Below are 22,189 nucleotides of genomic sequence, written 5' to 3' on the forward strand. Positions count from 1 at the left end.
CCACTGGGCAGCTTCATTATCCCCAGCCCCTCCAGGGTTCCAGCATCTTTTTTAATTAAAACACAGGTCAGGAGGCTGGGGGGTCCTGGCTCACCCCCAACCTTTTGTAATGGAGCACCTCTGCAAGCGCCCCAAGCACCGTAAAACCACCCTAGTTCTCTCAGTGAGCCCTCAGTTTCCCCAAGGAACAGCATGGCTGGGACAGATCCAGCACCCCTGGGTGCTGCAGAGCTGCTGTGTGGGGCTGGGAACGAGCAAGGAGGAGATGCAGCCAGTGGCAGCTCTGGCAGATAAGCAGAGGTGCCTGCCCAGACCCGCACACTGCCTGCCTGGACCCGAGGGCTTGAGGGAGCGGCACCGCAGCAGGAGCTGATGGAGGGAGGGAAGGAGCAGGATGAAGCTCAGCACCAGTCCCCTGAGGCTGACTGGGAGCAGAGGCCCCTCAGCCTGCCCAGGCAGGATCCTGCCTGCACTGCTGTCCCCCAGCCCAACAAACTCAGGGGAGCAGGAGCACCCCAGCTGGCCCCACTGAGCAAGGATGTGGTGCCTGGGTGAGACCCCATGGGCAGCACCATGGACAGACAGACAGACCAGCCCACTCCTGGCTGTGCTTACCAAGATTTATTGACCTGCACGGGAAGGACAGGTGGCACTTGGCCCCAGCTCCCCTGGCAAGCAGGCAGGGAGGCAGGACAAGGTGTGGGCAGGCAGAGAGGGCGACTGGCCAGCCCCTCACCATCCAGCCTCTGCAGCCAGAGGTGGAACAGGACAGCAGGAGGCACTGCCAACACCAGAAAAGGCTGGAGACACCTGGACACAAGGCTCTGCTGGCACGTGGGCAAGGGGGACACAACCCTTCAGGCATCACCAGCAGGCCAGCCCTGAACACAGCCAACAAGGCACTATGCCATCTGCATCCCCAGTACACTGGCAGATATCCACTGTGCCCACCCCCTGCCCTGTTTTTAAAGCTTTGCATGGCACCCCCCGTCCTGCCCCTGCCCGCGCGCTCAGCCCTCGGCAGGCAGCGGGGGCACCGAGGCCAGGGCACTCAGGAGGCGGGCGTAGATCTCAATGCCCCGCAGGAAGACTTGCTCGTTGAGGAACTCGTTGTGGTCGTGGAGCAGCACTGGCGTGCGGTTCATGGGCGAGAAGCCGATAGCCGGGTGTCCTGCCTGGAGGTGGGGAGGCACGAGGTGAGGTCGGAGCTGCCCCCTCCTCCACCTGGACAAGGCTCCTGCTTGGGGCTGCAGGTCTCACCCCAGATGGGGGACCCACGGGCAGGTGGGCATCGCACTCACCGCTCGGATGTAGCGGCTGTCGGTGGCAGCCGGGAAGATCTCAAGCTTGAGCTGCAGTTTCCTGACAAGTGAGACCCTGTGTCAGCATGGGCACGAGGGCAGCCAGGTCCCCTGGCCCCCTGACACCCAATGGGCAAAGAGACTGTGACAGGAAGGTCCCTCAGCCCTGCAGGACACTCAATCCCATTCCTTTGGAGGGTGAGACACAAGGGAGATGCTTTGGCACAGCACAGAGCACCCTATCCCAACCGCTGCCATCACCCTAGAAACCCCTGGGGACCACCTGGCTCCCACCAGAGGATGCCATGATGATCCTGTTCTTCCTGGGGACACTACTCACATGTCCCTACAGACCCCACTGAAGGCCTTCCACCACGGGTCCGACTCGTCAGTGGAGGTTATGTGTTGGTCCATGCATTTCTGATGGAGGGAGAGGGCAGGTGAGGGGCAAGCGGGTGGGCACTTGGCAGGGGAGGGATTGGTGCAATGTGCCTGGGTGGCTGAGATCCCTCACCTGGTGAAATTCATAAGTGACACCATCCCCAGCACCACGGCACCACTTGGCCACCTGCTCCTCGAAGGCCTGAGGTGGAGACCAGAGGAGGAGTGTGAGCAGGGTATCCCCAATCCTGCTCCCCTCCTGGGTGGGGCTGGTGTGGCGCCCACCTTCAGGTCCACAGTGGGTGGGATGCGGATGTCAAAGCTGGCAGACATCTCTGAGGGCACCACGTTGAAGGAGACACCCCCCTCCAGCATGGTCATGTTGAGCGAGGTGACGTCCCCCAGGGTCAGGCTTGAGTCAGTCTTGAGCCTCGTGGGATGCAAGGGAGAGTCACTCCGTGCCACGTGGAGAGGACAAGTGCCCCCCCACCCCAAATGGGGAAAGTGAGGCACAGGGTGGCAGCACTGGATCAGAGCCTGACTTGGGATCCCAAGGACCCCCTTCATGGACCAAACTGAAGCTACAACCATACTACTGCCTGTCTCCTACCTCTGCTTCTCGCTCTCCCTGAAGGCCAGGAAGGAGTTGATGACTTTTTGCTAGGGAGAGAAGGGCAGCAGGTGAGGATCAGCCCTGTGGGCAGGTGCCTGGGTAGGCAGAGGGCAGGCACAGGGATTGCACATGGTGTACCCCCTCTCTTACCATCTTCTCGGCCGCCGTGTTGCTGATGAAGCGGGACCCATGTCCAGGGCTACCCATGCACTTCACCTTGATCCCTGCAGCAGTGGGGATAGAGGGAAATGTTGAGCAGCAAGCTTGGGATAGCACTAGTGCCTCAGCACCCAGCAGAGCCAGGGACGGGGTAGTGGGCACGCAGGTACTCACACCATGGGCTCTTCTCGCCATAGAAGACACTGAAGGTGTCGGACGGGCTGGCCAGGCCTGTGATGGGCACAGACAGGGAGTCAGTGTGCCATAACATACCCCCCTCTGCTCTGCCCTGGCAGCATTTCCCCTCCAGGCTGGCACCGTGTGGGTCACTGTCCAGGAGAAGGATTCCCCAAGGGGGTGCCTGAAAGTGTGCTGGGTGCCAATGCCTGGGGGTAATGCCAGGGTGTGTGCCAGGAGGAGACACATGCCTGTGCCGGCCTACCACCACTCACCCTCATCCATGGCAAAGCCCACGTTGAGCGCTTTGAACTCAGGGCGCTGCACGAACATCTCCATGCCCTTGTGTCCACCCACCTCCTCATCTGCAGGGGAGAGCGTGGCATGGAGGAAGGAACTGGGACATCCCCCAGCCCACCACCTCCTGGTCCTCCTTCCAGGCCAGCCTGGGTGCCATCAGATATCCTTGGACATGGAAACCTCTCCAGCCTTGAGCTAGAGCTCAAAATATGAACAGCCTGGCAGCTGCCACGGCATGGGGGACTCCAGAGCATCAGCCAGCTGCCCACCCCTTCTGTGCCCCTGAGAGAGGACAGCCTGGGGACTCACCAGGCACAAAGGTGAGGTGGATGGTGCGGGCAAAAGACTTTCCCTCTGCCTTCAGCCTCCGGATGGCCTCAAGGTACCTGCAGGGGGAAAATAGTGTCTGGTAATCATGGAGGAGAGGGGCTCGTGTGCTCTGAGCCACCTCAGGGTGGGTCAAGAGGTGGCACCCTCAGACCCAGCAACCCTGGGGATGGCTGCATCCTATCCTGCATCACTCAGAGGCACCACCAGCACTGTGCCCACCCGGCAGGCACAGAGCCCTCCACTCACTGGATGGAGACACACTTCATGTCCTGGGCACCTCGGGCATAGATGTTGCCTTGCGAGTCCTTAACAGCCTCGAAGGGTGGGTAAGTCCAGTGCTCCTGTGGGGGAGAGTGGCCAGCGTGGTAGAGGGGCACAGCTCCCATCCTCCTGTCACCCAATCCTCTCCACCATGCCCGTCCCATCCCTCGCCCTGTCCCAGTACCTCAAAGACGGGCACGACATCGGTGTGGGAGTTGAGGAGGATGGAACGCAGGCGAGGATTCGTGCCCTGCCAGGTCAGGATCAGCACCACATGGCCCTGGCACACCTGTGGAGTGAAGGTAGAGTGTCACCAGGGTCCAGGATGGGGACAGAGGTGCTGGGAGTGGTGGACTGGGGCCAAAAAGCGTCAGCTTGGGAAAAATTTCTGGATGCCACCTGGCAGGTCACCCCTTTCTCTGCTGGGAGAGGGCAGGCACCAGAAGCACACATGTCTGCACTCCCCACAGTCAGACAGTCTGGCTGCAGGTGCCAGACCTGGCTACACTTCCAAGGAGGGAAGACAAACCCAGCATCTTCCCCTGGTGCCCGGGAATCCCCTGGGACAGCCGGTGCCCAGCAGGAAGGACAGCCCCAGCCAACGTGACTCTGCCAGGTCCCCAGCTAATCATAGCACATGCAACTGCAAAGGTCAGCAGGGAGCAGCCGGAATACTGGCTTAAGGAAGGGCTTAGGTCAGCCGAGGATTACAGGCAGAGGGGATTCACTCCTGCCCAGCTCTGGAGTGCAGGCAAGGGAACAGCCCAGTCACTAAGGACCTGGGCACAGGTGGATGGATGGATGGATGGATGGATGGATGGTTGGATGGACTGGAGGTGGCTCCTCGCCTTGCTCACCTCCACTTTTTGGCAGGCCAAGCCCAGGTCGGTGCCAACACGCTCCAGAAATCGGACAGCCGCATCTAGGGAAGAGCGGGGATGCCTGGAGTTACATCAGGGTCTCCCTCCTCTCTCACTGCAACCCCCCAGGGTCCCCAAGGCTCTGTGGGGTTCCTAAGGACAAGGAAAGAGGTGACCAGAGAGGGCAGGTGATGGAGGTCCTAGGCACAAGAGGTGGCCAGGAACAGGGACAGAAGCAGCTCGTTACCATCCCTTTGGGGTGAAGACTTGGGGAATACGAAAAAATAAAAATTGAAGGGAGTGAATTCAGGGGAGATTGGTCCTCCATTGGAGTTTTGTGAGCTCCTCACCAATAAAAAAATCTCAGTGTGCCTTAGTGGGAGGACACAAATGTTAACAGAGGGAGATCTGCATGGAAGGAGTTCATCCATCCCAGAGCCAGGGCAGCATGGAAAGGGGGAGCAAGGGGCACAGGGCTGGAGGGTGCAAACAGAAGCTCTGGGTGCACTTGGGACATCCCTGCCCCAACCAAAGGCACGAGCAAAGATAAGACACAAAGGAGTTTGCTCCTTAACACCATGATCAAAACAGCGCCGGCACAGGACTTGGGCACTTGGGTCCAAAGACCAGAGCTGCAAAGCCACATTGGCAGATCCCCACGTGGCTCCCTGTCCTGTTCCCCCATCCTCACCATAGTCAGGTTTGGGGTGGACAGTGTCAATCCTCAGGTACTCCCGGAAAAGCGTAACCGAGGAGTTCTCCAAGGCCCCTGCGCTCTTCCCGGGCTTCCCAGGTGCCATATCTGGGACGGGGGTTGCAGAGCTCTGGGGGAAGAGTGGCAAGATGGTTAATCACCCACTGGCCCCTCCAAAGTCCGCCGGCAAGCTTGGTTGTCACAGAAACTGAAGTGAGACAGGACAAAGGTCTGCCCCGTGTGAGTCCTGGGACACTGCCAACATGGGAGAAATCCCCCTCACTTGGCTACAGGGCAGGATGGAGTGTGCCCCCCAATCTGTCCTGTCATTCTTCCCCCAAAGCACATCTTCCTGCCACAAACACAGTGCCAGGGCAGCCTGTGATGGCCAGGCCTGGGGAGAGATCCAGGAAAGGGCTAGCTGAGAGGAAAAGGGGGCAACTAGGTGGGGAAGGGGGTTATGGGGGGAAGAAGTGTGTGTAGGGCAGGGGCACATGGTAGTTTGGGGTAGCCAGGGATGCTGAGGAGTGCAGACAGGATGCTGATGTAAGGAGATGCAGGTAAGGAAAGGGGGACACTGGCTGCTTAGGGGGTGCAGGACAACTGCAAGGAAAGGCGCTGGGGGTGCAGGGAAATGGGAGTGGTGAGGGGGGATCGAGTGCTTGCAGAGGACAGAAGGACTAGGGGGCCACATTAGGGTGACAGGCTACTGAGGGAGCTGTTTGAAAGGTACTGGGTGGCTGGAGGAGCAGGAAGATGTGGGCTGCTTAGGGGCACACAGGGGTGTGCCCCTAAGTAGGAGGTGTGAAGGGGAACATGGGGGGGTGTGGAAGCAGGGGGTGCAGAGAGGCTATGAGAGCTGCAGTGAGACCCTGGTTAGGGGTGGAGGTACTGTGGCTGGGGATGCAAAGGGGCACAGGTGAGGTATAGGGATATCATGGCTGGGGTGCAGGAAGGGGGCACAGTGGGGTGCAGGGGTACTGCAGTTGGGATGCAGGGACATCATGGTTAGTTGTGGGGAGTGCAGGGTCCCGTGGGTAGGGATGCAGGGATAGTGTGGTTAAGGGGGCTAGGGGGTGAAGCAGAGGGCAGGGTATCATGGTTAGGGGTGCAGGGAGGTGCAGAGCACCATGGTTAGGGGTGCAGGGGTAGCACGGGCAAGAAGGCAGAGGGGTGCACAACACCGTGGTAAGCGGGTGCAGGGGCGTAGCAGAGGGGTGTAAGGGGGGGGTGCAGGGTACCGTGGCGCGGGCTCGAAGGGGGCGAAGGCACCGGGGCACCCACCCGCGGGCTGCCGGGCGCTCCTGCTGCCCGACCCCGCTCCTCGGCCTCCCGCCGCCCCGGCCCTACCTCCGCGCTGCTGCCGCCGGCGCTGCCCGGCCCCGCTCCGCCCGCTCCGCTCCGCCCCGCCGGCGGCAGCGGGCAGGGGGCGGGCAGGGGAGGAGCGGGGGCGCTGGACGGGCAGGCAAGGGGCGGGGTACAGGCAAAGGGCGCAGGGCACCGTCCTGCCCCACGCTAGAGGGATGGGGCTGGAACCCGGGGAGCCCCGCGGCGCTTGGGGACACACGCAGAAAACAGAGCAGCATCAGTTTATTGGCCTCGTGACAGGCGACACTCTGTCCTGCCAGCGAAGGACACCTCGAGTCCCCACCCCCGCCACCCTGGGGACACCCCAACAGGGAGCAGAACCCCTCACACCAGCTGTGTGTGCCTCCCAGTCCCTCGGATGCCCCAGCCCCTCTCCTCTGCTCGGCAGGCAGGAGGCGGTGCTCACTTCAGCTGGCGCAGGAAGCCCAGCAGAGCCCGGTGGAAGTCCTCAGGCTTGTCCAGGTAGCAGGCATGGCCAGCACCAGGCAGGATGACTACATGGTGCACAGGGAGGTGCTGGAGGTTCTGCAGGGCCTGGGGAGCCAGGCCTGTGTCACGGTCACCGTACAGGATCAGGGTGGGCGTCTTGGGAGAGAGAAAAGCAGAACTGTTGTCAGAGGGGTAAATGGCCAGTGCGCTTCCCCTGGGCTGTGCCCACCTCCATGCATCACCAGGGGGCTGCAAAGCCAAGGGGAGGCAGGTGCCAGCTCCCCCATGAGCTGGGAGGCACGGGTCCCCTTCACTCACTCCTAAACAGGGCCACCCTCCATGCCTCCCTACAGCCAGAGGCTCAGTAGCACCCAGGGGAGCCCCCCAGGAGCCCAATGACACATCTCACCTGGACCCGCCGGTACTGCTCAGCAGTGAAGTCCTTGGTGCCCACGGGTGCAATGGGCACGAAGCCGGACAGCCAGTCCCCATGGTCCAGCAGGAAGGGCAGGGAAAAGCGGCCACTCATGGAGGGGCTCACAAGAACGGGCTTCCGCATGCCCAGCTGCTGGAGAACACGGTCCAGGAAAGCCACTCTGCCCTGTGCCGTCACTAACGTCTCCACTGGGGGCGAATCCCCGTAGCCTGGCATGGGGAAGAGGGTGCAGGGTGGGTAGGGGGCATTGTGCAGTCTCCACTGCTCTCTCCCCGCAAAGTTCAATGGCTTGGCAAAAAATGGGCACCTGATCAAGCCCTAGTGGCTGTACAGCCCAAGCCTCACACCAGCCTCACCACGTGATGGAGACCAACGCCCCAGGGCAGAGCCAAATCCCAGGCACACGCCCCAGGGATCGTGTCTAGCTATCCAGAGCCCTCTCTCCAAAGAGCTCCAGAGCCCAGCTGAGGCCAGGGGCTGGCTGGAGCTGCCCAGAGGGATCAACTAAACATAGTGCCATGGTCCTACCGGGCAGATCTATTGCGACTGCACGGTAGCCTTCTCCAGCGAGCAGCGCCAGCGTGCCCAAGGCCTCCCACGTCTTGGAGGTGAACGCCTGGCCGTGCAGGAACAGGACATCAGGCCTGCGGGGGGGAAGACAGGCGGGAAAGGGTTCAGGGACGATGCCATGCCTGTAGCTGGTGATGACAGACCCGAGGCTGGGCTGACCCACCTCCCGGGGCCGGCAGTTCCTGCGGGAACCTCCCTGTAGAAGACGGGGGGCTCTCCCGCAGCCATCCCCGTCCTCGCCGTGCCGTTGGCCGCCCGCCGGCCCCGCTTCCCCTCGTCAGGCCGGGAGCGCTGCCCGTGCCGGGCGGCCGGGAGGAGGAGGTACAGGAGGAAGGTGAGGAGCGCCCCGAGCAGCAGCAGCGACAGGCGGCTGCGGGCCAGCAGCATCTCCGCTCCCGCTGGAAAAGGAGACCAGCAGCGCGGGGCTGCGGGCCCCCAACCCCACTGCTGCGGGCAGGGAGCAGGTCCCGGTCCCCGCTGCTCTGCTCAGCTCCCGCCCAGCCTGCGACCCCCGCCCGGCCCGGCCCGGCCCGGCCCGGTCCGCCCGGCACAGCCGTGCCCACGGGCTCCGCCCGGCGGCACCGCGCGGCACTGCAGGCTCCGGGTGCGGGGAGCGGGGCACTGCCCCTCGACCCCCGGCACGGCCCCGACCCCCGGCACTGCCCCGCCGGGCCTCGGCAGAGCTCTCGGGACAGAACGGCCGGGGGATCTGCTGGGCCGGAGAGGCTTGGTGGGGCTTGGCGGGGCTCGGCAGGGGCTCCGCTGAGCTCGGCTGGACTCAGCTCAGTTCGTCAAGGGCTCGGTCCGGCTCGGCAAAGCTCGGGTTGGGCTCGGCAGAGCTCGGGTTGGGCTCAGCTGCGCTCGTCAGGGCTCGGGTTGAGCTCGTCAGGGCTCGGGTTTAGCTCGGCAAAGCTCGGGTCGGGCTCGGCAAAGCTCGGGTCGGGCTCGGCAAAGCTCGTGTTGAGCTCGGCAAAGCTCGGCTCGGCTCCTCTCGGCCCGGCCCGGCGGGGCCGCGGCCGTTCCCGGGGCCGCCCCGGACCTTGCGCTCCATGAGGCGGTGCCGCCGCTCGCCTCTTCCCCGCCCCGCAGGCCTTTGGCCCCGGGACGCGGCTCCCCCGGCCCGGTGGTGCGGCGGGGGGGCGGGGAGGAGGCGAGCGGCGGCCGGCCCCGGAGCAGCAGGTAAGGGCCGGACGGGGAAACTGAGGCAGGGGCGGCTCCGTGAGCCCGCCTGGCACATCAGCGGCCCCGCCAGTGTCCCCGCAGTGAGGATGATGCCGGTGTGACCCCCCCCGTGGCCACCTGTGCCTCGACGGCGGCACAAGGCACGTCACCCCTCCCATTCCCACCACTCGCCCGCACTAACAGCCCCCCAACCCCCAGGCATGGCCACCCCACGGCTCACTGAGAGCACCGTCACCGTGCAAGGACAGACCCTGTTCTACCGCCAGGCTGAGCCCGCCCAGGCGGCGCCGAGGCTGACGGTGCTGCTGCTGCACGGCATCCGCTTCTCCTCCGACACCTGGCTGCAGGTGGGGACACTCGCCGCACTGGCCGAAAACGGCTACCGAGCCGTGGCCATCGACCTGCCGGGTAAGGTGTGATGGTGACCACAGCCCTGGAGCCAGGTGGGGCCGATGCACCCACTAGGTTTGTGGTGCCAGGATGGCAACCCCGGCATCCAGCTGTGCTGTGCCAGCTTCTCCTGCTCGCTGAGGCAGCGGGGGAGCCTGACAGGGCCACTTGTGTCTCCCATGGCTCAGGGCTGGGGCGCTCCAAGGATGCCGTGGCCCCAGCACCTGTGGGCCAGCCAGCACCGGCAGAATTCCTGAAGGCGGTTTCGGAGGCTCTGGGCCTCGGTCCAGCTGTGGTGATCAGCCCTTCGCTCAGCGGCATGTACTCCCTGCCCTTCCTCCTAGAGCACAGCCTCCTGGTCAAGGCATATGTACCTGTGGCACCCATCTGCACTGACAAATTCACGGCGGAGCAGTATGCCCAGATCAAAGTATGGCCTGGAGGGGCACTGGGGGAGGTCAGGGAACTGGGAGGGGATGGTGAAAAGGGGGCCTTGGCACTGGAGTTGAGCAGGGAAAGACTAAACTGTGTTGCCACTGGAAAAGGAGAACATCATGATGAAGGAATGTGATGTGGGATAGCAGAAGGGAAAGAGACCCAGGAGTGTGAACCTCTTGTCCTGATGAGTGGGATAGAAGGGCAAGTGTACCCCCTGTAGGGTGTTCCTGGCCAGGACGAACAAGTGCCTGGGTGCCTGGATCCCATTCACAGGCTGCCCCTCTGCATTCCCCCTCTGCAGACGCCTACGCTGATCGTGTATGGGGACCAGGACGTGGAGCTGGGGGAGACCAGCCTGAACAACCTGCGGCACCTCCCTGAGCATCAGGTGCTGATGCTGCAGGGTGCTGGACACCCCTGCTACCTGGACAAGCCCAATGAGTGGCACCGTGGACTCCTGGCCTTCCTGCAGCAGCTGGTGTGAGCCGGATGGGACCATGAGGCAGGAGGATGTGACCAGCCCACCCATCCCTTTGCCTGCACATGCACCCTCGTGCCAGCTCAGCCACTTGCCTGGCACCCACACCACACTGGCCTACGCCATCACCCACCTCCCTTGGGACCAAATAAAACTCCAAGCTCTGCCACTGCTTTCCTGCCACCTTCATCCTGCTTCTTTCCACTGTTCTCACCTCCTTCCCCAGTCCCCACCTCTGTGCCTGCTGTCCTGTGCAAGTTTGGGGGGGTGATAGCAGGGAAGGTGCAGCCACCAAGGGATGGTACAGTTGGGGATCATTGCCCTGTGGATTGGCAAGTGCCAGCCTCACTGGAGCCTCACACACCACTTCTGGCAGGACCCCCATGAGCCTCAGAGGGTACCTGGGGAGCCCTGGGGCTGTGTTCAGGGACAGGTAGGTTCCCCAAGGTAGTGACAGCCGTGTCCCCAGCCTGCTTGCTTCCTCTTTCTCCTCCCACCTCTCCTAGCATGCACCCAAGTCCAGGGTAATCCACAGGGGCTTAAAAGGGAACTGCCAGCCCAGCGCCCCAGGGAGGTGGGGGCAGATTTACCCAAGGAGTGGCTGCCATGAACAGATGAGGGGGCGGGTGGGGAGGCCTGACAGATAGGGGGACAAGACCCCTGCCTGCCACCTGCCTCCTTCCTCTTTAGTGCTGCTGCACTGGGCACTCAGGGGCACAGATGGAGCCAGCAGCAGGGTGCCCCCCCAATGCCCCCCCTTCCACAAGCCTGCCTGGGCTTTAGCTGCTTACGCCAGGGCCCAGGAGGATTTAGTGGGGGAGGTAACAGAGGGGGGGCACTTTTATGTGGGTACAGAATGCTCATGTGGGGGCCACAAGGCAGTGCCAAGGATGCAGGAGCTGGTGCCTGCCCTGGTGATATGGCAGGACCCCTGTCTGGAGCATCCCTGACCCCACACCTGGTTCAGATCCCTTGTTACAGCCCTGCCCCCACCCCCCCCCATACAGGAGTGCCTCCTGCCCCACAGCCCTCCAGGCACTCCCTCCCAGCAGCAGCCCGGAGTGCCAATGGGCCCTGGGGTGCCAGCTGCCCCATCCCTGCCCGCTCCGGTGTCCTTGAGCCCTTGAGCCCTGCCAGCTGATCAGCTTCCAGGAAAAAAACCACGCAATTACAAAGAGGGGTGATGTGTGAGCCAAGGGAGGGGAGACCGGGAGGGGGGGCCAGGAATGTCCCCAGCGGTGGCAGATGGCCTTACCCAGGGTGCATTGTTCCTTTTAGTGTCTCTTATCCGCTGTAATAGGATCCCGGAGGGAGGGATGTGGGAGAGGGGAAGAGCGAGGGGGGCCCCGGCGTGGACCGGGGTGGGGGCCGGGGCTGCCAGCCTGGCCCTGGCCTGTCAAGCGGCTCATTGTTCCTGCCCCGGGTGTCACTGGGCGCCGCCGGGGACAATGTGGCACTGAGCGGGGCGGCCGGCGGCGGAGGGACGAGGCGCACGGAAAGGTACCCGCCAGGCCCCGCTCCCGCGGGGACCGGGGGGCTTGGGGCGGCCGGGAGGGTGAGCGGAGACAGCGACGCCTTGGGACGGGATGGGGGCTTCCTCCTGTCCCCCGACACCTCCCTTTGCCACCCAGAGGTGCCCCGAAGGACGGGCGGTGCCCAGCTTCGTGGCTGTCCCAATGCCAGCCATGGCAGGTGGCCTGTGCCCATCACGGGGCCTTTGGCGTCCCTGCCAGCCTTGCTCACCTGGAGGTGAGCACACCCTGCCCGCAGACCCCCGACATAGTCTGTGGCAGTGGGGGAACACCCCGTGGCCCTGCTGCCTCCCCCTTGTCCCACTGCCAGCCTCGTCATTCTCTGCCCCGCAGGGTCTTTTGTCCCCGGCGGTCCCCGCTGCCGTTCATCCCCGGGGGGACGGGGGACCCTGGCGGGCTGCGCGTCCCTGCCGGCACCGCACACAGCTCCGGATGCTGCGGGCAGGGAGTTATAGAAGGGCACGTCTCACCCCCTCCACCCTACTTCAGGCTCCCCTCCATCGGGAACAGGAATATTCTCCTTCCTCAGTCTTTCCCCCTTTCTCCAGCCCACAGGAACAGGCAGGTGAAGATGGGGCGTTAAACCACCCCGGGGGTGCGAGCCAAAAGCGCTTACGGGGTGCACAGGGGACCAACCTGCCCCCTCCCTGCCCCCCGTTACCCTGATGCAGGAGATGTGCCATAGCGGTGACGAGTCCTGCCAGCACCTAAAATAGCTGCCCCCCCCCCCGCCCGCCATGCCCGAAGGCACGGCCCCAGCCCCAACACGGGTGCTTTGTTTCAAAGCTGCTTGGCATCGCCCGGCTTGCCGGGAGCCAGCGGTGCCGCAACCGCCCACCCGGCCCTGGACACACGGCGATTGTCCTTCTCCCAGGGGCCCTGCCCGCCCCCGGTCCCCAGGCACAGGGTCTGGGAGGGCCCTGGGGTGCTCTGGGGGAAAAGAGGGTGTAGCAACATCAGGCGTCACGCCGTGGTTCATATCGGACCGGCGATCTCCATCAGGGAGCTTTGCCTCCGTTTCCCCTGGGACTTTGCGCATGGGCAGAAGGAAGGGAGGAGGAGGAAGAGGGAGGCTCACACAGCCTGCGAGACCACCCAGGTCACTTCTGCTCCCCTCACCCCAGCAAGTGTCTGCAAACTGAACTTCCTCGCACAGCCACATTCCCCACACCTTTCCCCTTCCCCTGGCTATGTGCAGGACAGGCTGAAGGCAGCTCTGGCAGACACGTAGCAGTGGGCCTTTTGGGGAGTGCCAGGCAGGAGTGCAGGGCACCCATGGGGTACCATGGGGCCATGCAAACCTCCTCTGCCAGGGGAGGGCACAGTGTTGCCCCTGCCTCAGTTTCCCCATTTCCCAGCCATAGGATTTTCAAGCTGCGATCTGGGAGCAGGGAGTTAGTTGGTGCCTGCCCCCTTTCTGAAGGCTGCCGTGCCCGCAGGCTCAGCTCGCCCCCCCGCCATGGCATCACCGGATGGAGTCAGCGGCGTGGGCGGCAGCCCTGAGGAGACAGAGCTCAGCATCACCCTGACCCTCCGCATGCTCATGCACGGCAAGGTAAGGGCAGGGGGCTCAGCACTTCCAGGAGGTCAGCAATGCCTGGGCTGAGGGGCCATGCTGGAGCTCCAATCCCCCCTGGGAACAGCATTCCTAGAAGGATTTCTTTGCCCATCCTAAGCCAGGGATGGGTTCCCATGCCTCAGTGTCACCAGTTACGCCACTCAGTGTCCCAGTGGCCCCGGGGCAGGGCCTGCCCATTGCAGGTGTGCCAAGCTGTGGGCAGAGGAGGGATTCGGTGGGCAGGGAGCTGCCTGCTGATGGGGCCACTCTTGTCTCTGGCTTTGCAGGAGATCGGCAGCATCATTGGCAAGGTAAGATTTGGGGTCCAGGGCACCAGCAGCCCTGGGCTCCCCTGGACCTGACACCTGCCCTGTTCCTCTCCCTGCAGAAAGGAGAGACTGTTAAGAGGATACGAGAGCAGGTAAGGGCATGCTGGGGGACTGCCAGGTCCTGATGCCTCTGTTGCCTGCGTCTGGTGGCTCCCATATGCCTGGGCCCCAAAACCCAAGGGGATCCAGGGGAAAAACAGTGGTACTGCAGGGAAGGCTACCTGGGGCAGGTGGGGGGGGGAAGCTCAGATCTGAAGGCATCGATCTCACCCGATAACCTATCCCTGGGAGAAGTCATGGAGCACAGGGTCTGTGACATCCCTAACTGTGGGAGGCGTGTTGCTACACCTAACGGGGTGTGACACTGTCCCCAGAGCAGTGCACGCATCACCATCTCAGAGGGGTCCTGCCCCGAGCGCATCACCACCATCACCGGCTCCACTGATGCCGTCTTCCGAGCCGTCTCCATGATCGCCTTCAAGCTGGAGGAGGTAGGCAGCCCTCCCATACCCTGCTGGGTACCCCCACACCTGCAGGATCCTGGGGGTCTGAGGCTGAATCCCCCTTCCCTCACAGGACCTGGGAGTAGGGAACGACGGGGTGGCAGCAGGCAGAGCACCGGTGACCCTGCGCCTTGTCATCCCAGCCAGCCAGTGCGGCTCCCTCATCGGCAAGGCAGGATCTAAGATCCGGGAGATCCGGGAGGTGAGGCTGAGGATGCCCTGGGTGGGGGATCTTTTTTCCCCCAGGGAACACAGAGCCTTCAGTGTGGGAGCTGCCACAGTCCCACAGGGGCTGTGGGAAGTGATGCAGGTGATGCAGGAGCAGAGAGCATCACCCTCCAGGTCCTGCAATGGTCCATGGGAGCTCAGGAGGGGGACAGGGGAGGTGTGAGGTGCTGAGCCCTTGCAGGGGGTGGCTGAGCGATACTAGCATCTCCCTTTGCTCCCCCCAGAGCACAGGGGCACAGGTGCAGGTGGCCGGCGACCTGCTGCCCAACTCCACGGAACGGGCCGTCACTGTCTCGGGAGTGCCAGACACCATCATCCAGTGCGTGAGGCAGATCTGTGCCGTCATCCTGGAGGTACCTCCCAAGCCCCATGCCCAGCCCAGGGGCATGTGCTACCCACCTCCCCCTCCCCAAGGCTGCTGTGCCCACCTGGACCCAAACACCATAGTCCCCCTGCGTGGAAGCCTGTAGGAGCACCCTGCCTCAGTGGTGCTGAGGGCTGTGCCCAGCTTGCTGGGGACATGAGAGGGCAGAGGGTCCATGGGGCTGTAGGGGACATTAAGCCTCATCTCTCATCCTCTCCACCTCCTTCCTTCTGTCTCCAGTCACCTCCGAAGGGGGCCACCATACCCTACCACCCTGGCCTCTCCCTGGGCACCATCCTGCTCTCTGCCAACCAGGTAAGAGGGCACAGCCCCCCTGGGGCACAGAGCAGCTTCAGCCAGCAAGAGGCAACTCTGGTGGGCTCATGGTGGCCTCTCTGCCCTGGGGGTGGGGGGCTGAGGCAGTGGTCCCCACCTGGCTCCCAACTGATACCCTATTTTCTCCTCCTCAGGGCTTCTCCATGCAAGGCCAGTACAGTGGGGTGTCTCCTGCAGAGGTGAGTCTGTCCCTGTGGCAGCTTCTGTGGGCACTGGGTCCATGCCCGCCAGGACAGGTGCTGCTGGGCATTCCTATCCTGGGAGGCGCTGGGTGCCAATGTTCAGCCCCAGCAGGGGCACAGGGGACTCTCTGCCGTCACCACTAATGCCTCTTTCCTCCTCCTCCTGCTGCCCGGGCAGGTGACAAAGCTGCAGCAGCTGTCAGGGCACACGGTCCCCTTCGCCCCCCTGGGCCATACACCCGCCATGATGCCAGGTGAGCTACCAAGGGACATCTCCATGTCTGCCCCTGGCACACCCAGACACCTGACCCTGAGGAGGAGGTCCCCAACTCCTGCAACCTCTCCAGTCCTGTCCCCCCTGGCATGGCTACCCGCTTCCCCCAGCACAACCCTTTGTTGATTTCCTGGGGTCCCTGGACCCACCAGTACCTCCCAACCCTGCAATGAAAGAGCACCAGCACCAAATTATGGCTGGTACCTATGTCCTGTCCTCCCTGCCTCTCCCCAAGGATCCTCCAGGTTTGTCCCCACGGCCACTAGCTGTCCTGGCACAGGTCTGAGGAGGGGGCATGGGGCTACTGGAGACCCACTTCCTCATTGCTAACATCCCTGTCTCTTTCTCCAGGCCTGGATGCCAGCTCCCAGAGCAGCTCCCAGGAGTTCCTGGTGCCCAATGACGTATGTATTGGTCTGGGGATGGCAAGAGGGACCAGAACCTGCCCCCAGCCATGTGTCCCATCCTGCAGGCACTTTGCAGGGGCCAGGAACCACTGCCCCTCACAGAGGAGGCTCTGCCAGAGCTCAGGAGCAGGAGGGGGCTGCTGGGGCAGAAGAAAAGGGAAACTGAGGCACATGAGGGGGCAAAAGGGCTTGGCCAATGCCAAGGAAGGGCCTTGGCATGTGGCAGCCCAGCAATGCTAGCAAGGGAGGCTTGAATGAGACCAAAAAGCAGGGTCTGCCCTGCCCTGCCCTCCCACTGCATTCTGCAGTTTCCCCAACCCTCCCAGGCGTAGCAGGTGTCTGGGTGAGCCCCTGGGAGCTCCCTGCTTGGCGTGGCTGCTCCAGCTGCTCCCAGCTCACCCTGGTCCCTGCCCCTTCAGCTCATTGGCTGCATCATTGGCCGGCACGGCAGCAAGATCAGCGAGATCAGGCAGATGTCGGGCGCCCACATCAAGATTGGGAACCAGACTGAGGGCTCCAGTGAGCGGCACGTGACCATCACGGGGACCCCTGTCAGCATCACCCTGGCTCAGTACCTCATCACAGCCTGGTAGGTGCCAGCCTGGGGGGAGGGACACACATACTGGATGCATGTGAGGGCACTTCCCCAGCACCCCAAGACAGCTTTAGGGGGACATCCCCACTCCAGCATCCACAGGAAGGATGAGCTGGGTGGTGCTTTGAGGTCCTGAGATGGTAGGTGCAGGATCTGAGACCCACTGGGTTTGAGCCCCAGATTTTAATCCTGCTCGGTGGGATACCCAGGATGTGCCATGGAGACCTGTGACAAGGGCTGGGGTGTTTGGGAAACCCATTCTGTCACCATGGTAGTCACCATCCCATCCTTCTTGCTTGCCTCCCCAGCTTAGAGACGGCTAAATCTACCTCCCAGGTGCCACCGGGCCCTGGCTCCATGGACCTCGGCATGGGTTTCTCCCAGCCCCTCGCCCCAGGCTCCGGCGCAGCGCTTCCCGCCGTTGCCCCGGCCCCTCCAGCCCTGCTGGGCACCCCCTATGCCATCTCCCTCTCCAACTTCATCGGCCTGAAGCCGGTGTCCTTCCTGGCACTGTCCCCGTCCTCTGTGGCGGGTCCCAATGGCGGCACCGCCACCTACACGACCAAGATCTCAGCGGCCAACGGCACCAAGAAAGCTGACCGGCAGAAGTTCTCGCCCTACTGAGCCTCGGTGGGCCAGGCCAGGGTATCCAGGGTGCCACTTGGTACCAGAGACATCTCCCTGCCACCCACTCTGGCCCCCAGCCCCTGCCAGGTGCCCCATGCCCAGGGTGGACCTCCTTGCCCCCCACTCCAGGGAAGGGAAGGGTCTTTCTGGTGGCAATGCCCGCTGGAGGAAGGGGCTGCTTCATTGCCTGCTGCCAGTCCCAGCAGCACTGTGCCCCCCTCCCTGATTTTCCTGCACAGAGACCACATGTCCTGGTATTGGGTGGGGGGGCTGTTCCTGCTGGCCTAGGGTCCCTTCTCCCAGTTCCCTGTGCCAGCATGGGACCCCTGCCTCCTGCTCCTCCCCCTGCCTACCCTGCCATCCTGCTGCTGCCCACACTCTTGTCTGGCACCCAAAAGTCAGGTCCCACTGGATGAGGGACTGCCTGGCCTCTGCAGGTGTCTCTCTTCCCTTGGCTCTGGTGGGGGGCCCTCCCAGGGCCACCCTGGGGCAATCGCCTCCCAGCAACCCCATCCAAGAGCCAGTCCCTGCTGGCTTGGAAATGCTGTATATATAAGTCTATATTTTTTCCTCCTTTGTAACTTATCAATGGTTTAATAAAAAGATAAAATTTACAAAATAATAATAATAATAATATCCCCCCACCCTGGGTGGAGACTTCTCCCACAGCAGGAGCTGTGGGAGAAGTCTCCTAGGGACATGGGGTGGTGGCTGGAGGGGCATCCCTGTGTCTGGGGCAGGGAGGGGGCTGGCCTTCAGCCTCATCTCTCTGGGGGTCTTCCTGGAGCCCCCTCCCTGCCATGGGGCAGTTTGAGAGGCCATGGGGCAGTTCTTCCTCAGGCCCCCAGTTATTACTGGGGTAAGGACGTATCCAACCCACCATGCCAACACCATTCCTGGGACCTTTGTGGGTGGGCTGAGGTTGATGTACCCCTGCAGCATCCCCCAAAAGGGTCCAGTCCCCTTTCTGGCACTGAGGATCCCGTGGGAGGTCCTGCAGAAGCAATGAGACCAAAGGGGAACAGCAGCTTCTGATCTTCTCTGGCTGCTGCCGCCCGGGAGCACCCCACACAGCCACCTCCATCACCCTGTGTCACCATGTCCCCCCGCCTGGCCAGCAGCCCAGTTCAGCTGGCACGTGGCTGGGCTTCAGCTGGACAGCTGTGTCCATAAACAGCCTGGCACAGACCCTCAGGCAGCCAATTTCTCCCCAGAGGGGTGGCCCCTGGCAGGCAGGGGGGACAGAGGGCACAACCAGGCATGGCCACAGGCACTGTGTGCTGCCATGCCAGCAGGACAAACAGTGACACGGCCAGAGTCAGCCCCATGGGTGTGTGCCCCTGATCAGTACCACAGGGAGCAGGAGCTCCTCCACACAGACATTAGTTTTGGGTTTAACAGCCAAGGATGGAGGTTTCCACGTCTGCCATCCAGGCTCAGTGGGGTGCCCAGGGCCCTGCTGTTACTGGTGTTAGTGGTGTTAGCTGGGACATTGCTCCCGGGTAGAGTGCAAGGGACATCTGCCCTCCCTGTTGGCCATGAGTGGTTCCAGCAGGGTGACGGAGATAGAGGTGACCCCTGCCCCTGCTCAGGAGCCCCTTGGCATCCCACATCCTGAGGAGAGCCCATCCATGCAACTGGGCTGTGCTGGTGGAGCCAGCCTGCAGAAGAGACCTGGGGCTTCACCAGATCTGCTGCCTTCCCCCAGCAGAGAAACCATCTTCCACCATAAGCTCAGAGAGAGGCAAAACCCAAACAAGGACTCCTCCAAATTGAAGAAGCTCGGTCCAAGCAAGTCTGGTGGGTCCCAGGTAGGTTTCCTGCCCAGTACAGTGGGACAGAGCCTCCTGCTTCTCAGCTGCTCTGTTCAGGAACTTGACCTGGGAGGGGGAAGCCTGTTGTGGTCTGGTCCAGCCTATTCCGGGGGCTAGGGCTGATGCAGCTGGTGTGGGTCTCCAGCGTGCAAGTTGCTCTCTGGAGGAACTGCAAGAAGTTTTCCTGGACAGAAGCCTCTGAGATGGAAAGACAGAGCTCCTGAGCCAGCGGCCGGTTGAGACAGCTGCGCCGGAGCCGGGCCAGCTCTTCACGGATCTGGCGGTTCAGCAGCCCATAGAAGAAGGGATTGATGGCGAAGGAAGAGTAGGCAATCCAGGTGACCACCATCTCCCCGTGCCCACCACCCAGAGTGCCAACAGTGACAGAGGAGTGCAAGTGGAAAGCAAAGAAGGGCAGCCAGCAGCACAAGAACTGTCCCACAATGAGGACCAAGGTGAGGATGGCCTTGTTACTTCCCAAAAGGCGATCTGGGATCAGCTTGGGCAGCGGCAGGATCCTGGCAATGATGATGGTCACTTGGCTGGCAATGGAGTCACATCGGTGTCTGGGTGCAACTGCCTGTGCTGGCACTGGCACTGGCGCCTGCTGTAGGGATGCAGTCCGGGCCACACGGTAGACGCTGCTGTAGACAGCAAGGATGATGATGGCGGGCAGAAAAAAGCAGGTGATGCTGAAGAGGATCACAAAAACCTTCTTGTGGGCCCCAGGGCTCCAGTAGACTGTGCAGCGGCTGGCGCTGGTGGCCCCGTTGCCTTGAGGCCACGCCACCAGTGCCAAGATAGTGATGAGAGCAGACTTGACCCAAATGAAGATCACTCCAGCCACCGCCAACCTGATGGTCATCTTGACCTCATACCTCAGGGGGTGGACGATGTAGTAGTACCTCTCCACACTGATGATGGCAATGGTGAGAATAGAGGCACTGATGAAACAGATATTCAGGAATATCAAGGCCTTGCACTCGGCAATGCTGTAGATCACCCTGTTGAAGCAGGAGGAGCTGGAGATGATCCCCAGGGGCATGAGGAAAATGGCAGAGAGGAGATCAACCACACAGAGGTGGCAGACGAAGATGAACTTCCTGAAAAGGGGGGTTTTGAGAATGACGACCAACACCATGGTGTTGGCCACCAGGGCAGTGAGGGTGAGCAGGATCATGCAGAAGAGGCCCACCACCTCCTGGGCAATAGAGTACTCGGGGACGGAGAGTAGCTCTAGGCTGTCTGTGGTGTTTGGCCCTGTTCGGCTCGCCATCCCCCTCAAGGGCTAAGCCAGCAGCTCCGGTGCCTGGGCAGCAAGGGTTCTTCTCCTGCATCCCATAGAGGGAAACCCCACCACAACCATGACCTTTGTCTTCCCCTTGCCTGTTGGGAATGGGAGTGGGGTGTGAAGCAGAAAAACCAAAATGAATAAGAGCCACAGAGAAACACAAAGACAACCAGTACACTTCCAAGGTGCTGGAGGAAGGAGAGATAGCCAGTGAGATCACAGCACCCTGCCTGTCCCAAAGCTGGCACCCAGGCTGTCCCCAGCCTGGCCAGAGACAGCACTGCTGGGACCTACAGGCACCCATGCCAGGCTAACACCCTGTCCCCCTGCCCCAACAGCACCATCATGTCCCCGGGAGGGACAGCACAACCTGCCTGCTCCAATCCTCTTGCTCCAGCCACAGGGGACACTGGGGTGGGTGGGATTCAGCGCACCTTTGCTCCTGGAGAGGTGGGTGATGCTCCTCTCCTTGCCAGGGTCCCTCTTGCCGGTGTCGCTCCCGCAGCAGAACAGGGGCTGTGGGCCCTGTGTGAGGCCACGCTCCCCCTTCCCCGCTCCCGTCACCCGCTCGTCATCCTGTTTGCCCGCAGCCCGCCAGCTGCGGATGGCACCAGCTGTCACTCCCGGCGCTGCCTGCACTGCCTGCACTCGTGGCAGTCCCACGGGGACAGCTGCTGGGTCCTAGCAGCCGGCAGGGGCTCGGGAAGGGGGGAACCTGGGTCCCCAAGACCTGCCCCCCTCAAAATGGCCACCCGCTGCACCAAGGCTGGTCCTTCCACAAGAACAGCTCAGCCCCCGGGTCACCAGGGCTTGAGGGTCAGAGCCACAGGCAGGTCTGCAGCAACTCCTCCCCACTGGCACATGGATGCTCATGGGGCATCGGGGTAACACAGCTGGGAGTTGCCCTTCTCTGGCACAAGTGAGCATGGAAAGGGGCTTGGCATGGCTGCCAGGCTGGGGCAGGGCAGCAGGCATGGCACCAAGAATGGCACTAGAGTCAGGGCAGGCACTCACCCTCAGGATGTTCCTCCATGCCCAGGCAGGGAAGCAGATCTTGCTCATCCTTTATAGCTCTGATGCCATGGTGATGGGCATGAGCCGTGTGCCTTGCTAAAGCGACAAGGGCAGCTGGCTCTCAAAGCCACCAGATTTTATCTCTGAAGGCTGTAGCCCCTCCAGAGTCACCCACTGCCACGCCTTCAGGGACCCAGCTCCACCCTTCCCTACACCACATGCACCTTGCTGAGGGCAGGAAAGCACGAGCACTGTTCGGTACAAGGCATGGTGCTTTTATTCACCTCAAAGCAAGCTCTGTCCCCATACCAGCCTGTTCCTTGCCAAGCCCCAGGTGAGGTGGCCAGAGTACAGATCACTATCCTCTGGGCTGGTGGGCATCACCAGCTGGTGCTGGGCCAGGGCCACAGGATTCCTGGGCACCCTCAGAAGCGGAGCTGGACAAGGTAGCGGATCCGGCACTGGCTCTCCTGGTAGATGAGGTACTCGCTCTGTCTGAAGGAGGAATTCTTGTAGGCAGGCATGGGGATGGGCTTGCCTTGGGACACCAGCACCTTCTTGCCATCCAGCAGCACCTCCTCATCCTGTGCAGGGTCTGGGCCAGAAGTCACCCCCATCAACACGTCAAGCCTGAGACCTTGCCTCCCTCCCCCCTGCCCTGTGCCCACTCCTGCCCCACAAATCCCACACCCCTCCTGCCCCAGCCTCACCTGGCTCTGTTTGGCCACAGGCCAGGACACTGTCATAGCCAGCAGGTGGCTGACACAG

At 62.4% G+C, this 22,189-nt stretch overlaps 5 protein-coding genes across 10 annotated transcripts; 2 read left to right on the forward strand and 3 right to left on the reverse strand.

The window, feature by feature from the left end:
• Positions 1 to 602: 602 nt before the first annotated feature.
• On the reverse strand, positions 603 to 6,466 carry LOC113945811 (aminoacylase-1-like). 4 transcript variants are annotated; one of them, XM_027640386.1, is made up of 15 exons: positions 6,427 to 6,466; positions 5,074 to 5,206; positions 4,380 to 4,444; positions 3,707 to 3,811; positions 3,508 to 3,602; positions 3,241 to 3,317; positions 2,907 to 2,996; positions 2,629 to 2,685; positions 2,446 to 2,519; positions 2,293 to 2,342; positions 1,968 to 2,112; positions 1,816 to 1,884; positions 1,642 to 1,721; positions 1,302 to 1,362; positions 603 to 1,175 (listed from the first exon to the last, which is right to left on the reverse strand). In XM_027640386.1, the coding sequence occupies exons 2-15, from the start codon at positions 5,180 to 5,182 to the stop codon at positions 1,011 to 1,013; spliced, it is 1,242 nt and encodes a 413-aa protein (XP_027496187.1). In that variant the 5' UTR covers positions 5,183 to 5,206; positions 6,427 to 6,466; the 3' UTR covers positions 603 to 1,010. The 4 variants fall into 4 exon arrangements, with proteins under 4 accessions (XP_027496187.1, XP_027496188.1, XP_027496190.1 ...); XM_027640387.1 differs by having other exon boundaries at positions 6,361 to 6,441; XM_027640389.1 differs by lacking the exon at positions 6,427 to 6,466 and adding an exon at positions 6,318 to 6,393.
• Positions 6,467 to 6,649: 183 nt separating this feature from the next.
• ABHD14A (abhydrolase domain containing 14A) lies at positions 6,650 to 8,390 on the reverse strand. The gene is made up of 4 exons (XM_027640393.1): positions 8,043 to 8,390; positions 7,838 to 7,953; positions 7,283 to 7,518; positions 6,650 to 7,029 (listed from the first exon to the last, which is right to left on the reverse strand). The coding sequence occupies exons 1-4, from the start codon at positions 8,264 to 8,266 to the stop codon at positions 6,847 to 6,849; spliced, it is 759 nt and encodes a 252-aa protein (XP_027496194.1). The 5' UTR covers positions 8,267 to 8,390; the 3' UTR covers positions 6,650 to 6,846.
• A 446-nt stretch (positions 8,391 to 8,836) lies between these two features.
• On the forward strand, positions 8,837 to 10,536 carry ABHD14B (abhydrolase domain containing 14B). The gene is made up of 4 exons (XM_027640392.1): positions 8,837 to 9,058; positions 9,260 to 9,469; positions 9,640 to 9,881; positions 10,191 to 10,536. Exons 1-4 carry the CDS (start codon positions 8,929 to 8,931, stop codon positions 10,371 to 10,373), a joined length of 765 nt encoding a protein of 254 aa, XP_027496193.1. The 5' UTR covers positions 8,837 to 8,928; the 3' UTR covers positions 10,374 to 10,536.
• Positions 10,537 to 10,651: 115 nt separating this feature from the next.
• PCBP4 (poly(rC) binding protein 4) lies at positions 10,652 to 17,900 on the forward strand. Of its 3 annotated transcripts, none has more exons than XM_027640385.1 (13): positions 10,652 to 10,800; positions 13,339 to 13,454; positions 13,745 to 13,768; positions 13,846 to 13,878; positions 14,161 to 14,277; positions 14,363 to 14,491; positions 14,742 to 14,870; positions 15,122 to 15,196; positions 15,352 to 15,396; positions 15,578 to 15,653; positions 16,025 to 16,077; positions 16,500 to 16,669; positions 16,984 to 17,900. In XM_027640385.1, exons 2-13 carry the CDS (start codon positions 13,359 to 13,361, stop codon positions 17,297 to 17,299), a joined length of 1,263 nt encoding a protein of 420 aa, XP_027496186.1. In that variant the 5' UTR covers positions 10,652 to 10,800; positions 13,339 to 13,358; the 3' UTR covers positions 17,300 to 17,900. The 3 variants fall into 3 exon arrangements, with proteins under 3 accessions (XP_027496186.1, XP_027496184.1, XP_027496185.1); XM_027640383.1 differs by lacking the exon at positions 10,652 to 10,800 and adding an exon at positions 11,589 to 11,867; XM_027640384.1 differs by lacking the exon at positions 10,652 to 10,800 and having other exon boundaries at positions 13,159 to 13,454.
• On the reverse strand, positions 17,900 to 21,065 carry LOC113945812 (probable G-protein coupled receptor). The gene is made up of 2 exons (XM_027640391.1): positions 20,842 to 21,065; positions 17,900 to 20,502 (listed from the first exon to the last, which is right to left on the reverse strand). The coding sequence occupies exon 2, from the start codon at positions 20,390 to 20,392 to the stop codon at positions 19,157 to 19,159; it is 1,236 nt and encodes a 411-aa protein (XP_027496192.1). The 5' UTR covers positions 20,393 to 20,502; positions 20,842 to 21,065; the 3' UTR covers positions 17,900 to 19,156.
• Between the last annotated feature and the right edge of the window lie 1,124 nt (positions 21,066 to 22,189).

Source organism: Corapipo altera, unplaced genomic scaffold (genome assembly GCF_003945725.1).
Source record: "Corapipo altera isolate COAL_440 unplaced genomic scaffold, ASM394572v1 55, whole genome shotgun sequence".
Taxonomy (NCBI): Eukaryota; Metazoa; Chordata; class Aves; order Passeriformes; family Pipridae; genus Corapipo; species Corapipo altera.

Bases quoted from the DNA above. Each gene is read 5' to 3' on its own strand.
- ABHD14B (XM_027640392.1), top strand. From the start codon at position 8,929: ATGAGGCGGTGCCGCCGCTCGCCTCTTCCCCGCCCCGCAGGCCTTTGG. The intron at 9,059-9,259 runs GTAAGGGCCGGA...CCCAACCCCCAG, and splicing joins GGCCGGCCCCGGAGCAGCAG to GCATGGCCACCCCACGGCTC. The intron at 9,470-9,639 runs GTAAGGTGTGAT...CCCATGGCTCAG, and splicing joins CGTGGCCATCGACCTGCCGG to GGCTGGGGCGCTCCAAGGAT.
- PCBP4 (XM_027640385.1), top strand. From the start codon at position 13,359: ATGGCATCACCGGATGGAGTCAGCGGCGTGGGCGGCAGCCCTGAGGAG. The intron at 13,879-14,160 runs GTAAGGGCATGC...CACTGTCCCCAG, and splicing joins TTAAGAGGATACGAGAGCAG to AGCAGTGCACGCATCACCAT. The intron at 14,871-15,121 runs GTACCTCCCAAG...TTCTGTCTCCAG, and splicing joins TCTGTGCCGTCATCCTGGAG to TCACCTCCGAAGGGGGCCAC.
- LOC113945812 (XM_027640391.1), bottom strand. From the start codon at position 20,392: ATGGCGAGCCGAACAGGGCCAAACACCACAGACAGCCTAGAGCTACTC.
- LOC113945811 (XM_027640386.1), bottom strand. From the start codon at position 5,182: ATGGCACCTGGGAAGCCCGGGAAGAGCGCAGGGGCCTTGGAGAACTCC. The intron at 1,885-1,967 runs GTGGGCGCCACA...TCTCCACCTCAG, and splicing joins CACCCACTGTGGACCTGAAG to GCCTTCGAGGAGCAGGTGGC. The intron at 1,363-1,641 runs GTGAGTAGTGTC...CTCACTTGTCAG, and splicing joins AGTGGGGTCTGTAGGGACAT to GAAACTGCAGCTCAAGCTTG.
- ABHD14A (XM_027640393.1), bottom strand. From the start codon at position 8,266: ATGCTGCTGGCCCGCAGCCGCCTGTCGCTGCTGCTGCTCGGGGCGCTC. The intron at 7,954-8,042 runs GTGGGTCAGCCC...TCCCCCCCGCAG, and splicing joins GGAACTGCCGGCCCCGGGAG to GCCTGATGTCCTGTTCCTGC. The intron at 7,519-7,837 runs GTAGGACCATGG...TCCCCATGCCAG, and splicing joins AGTCGCAATAGATCTGCCCG to GCTACGGGGATTCGCCCCCA.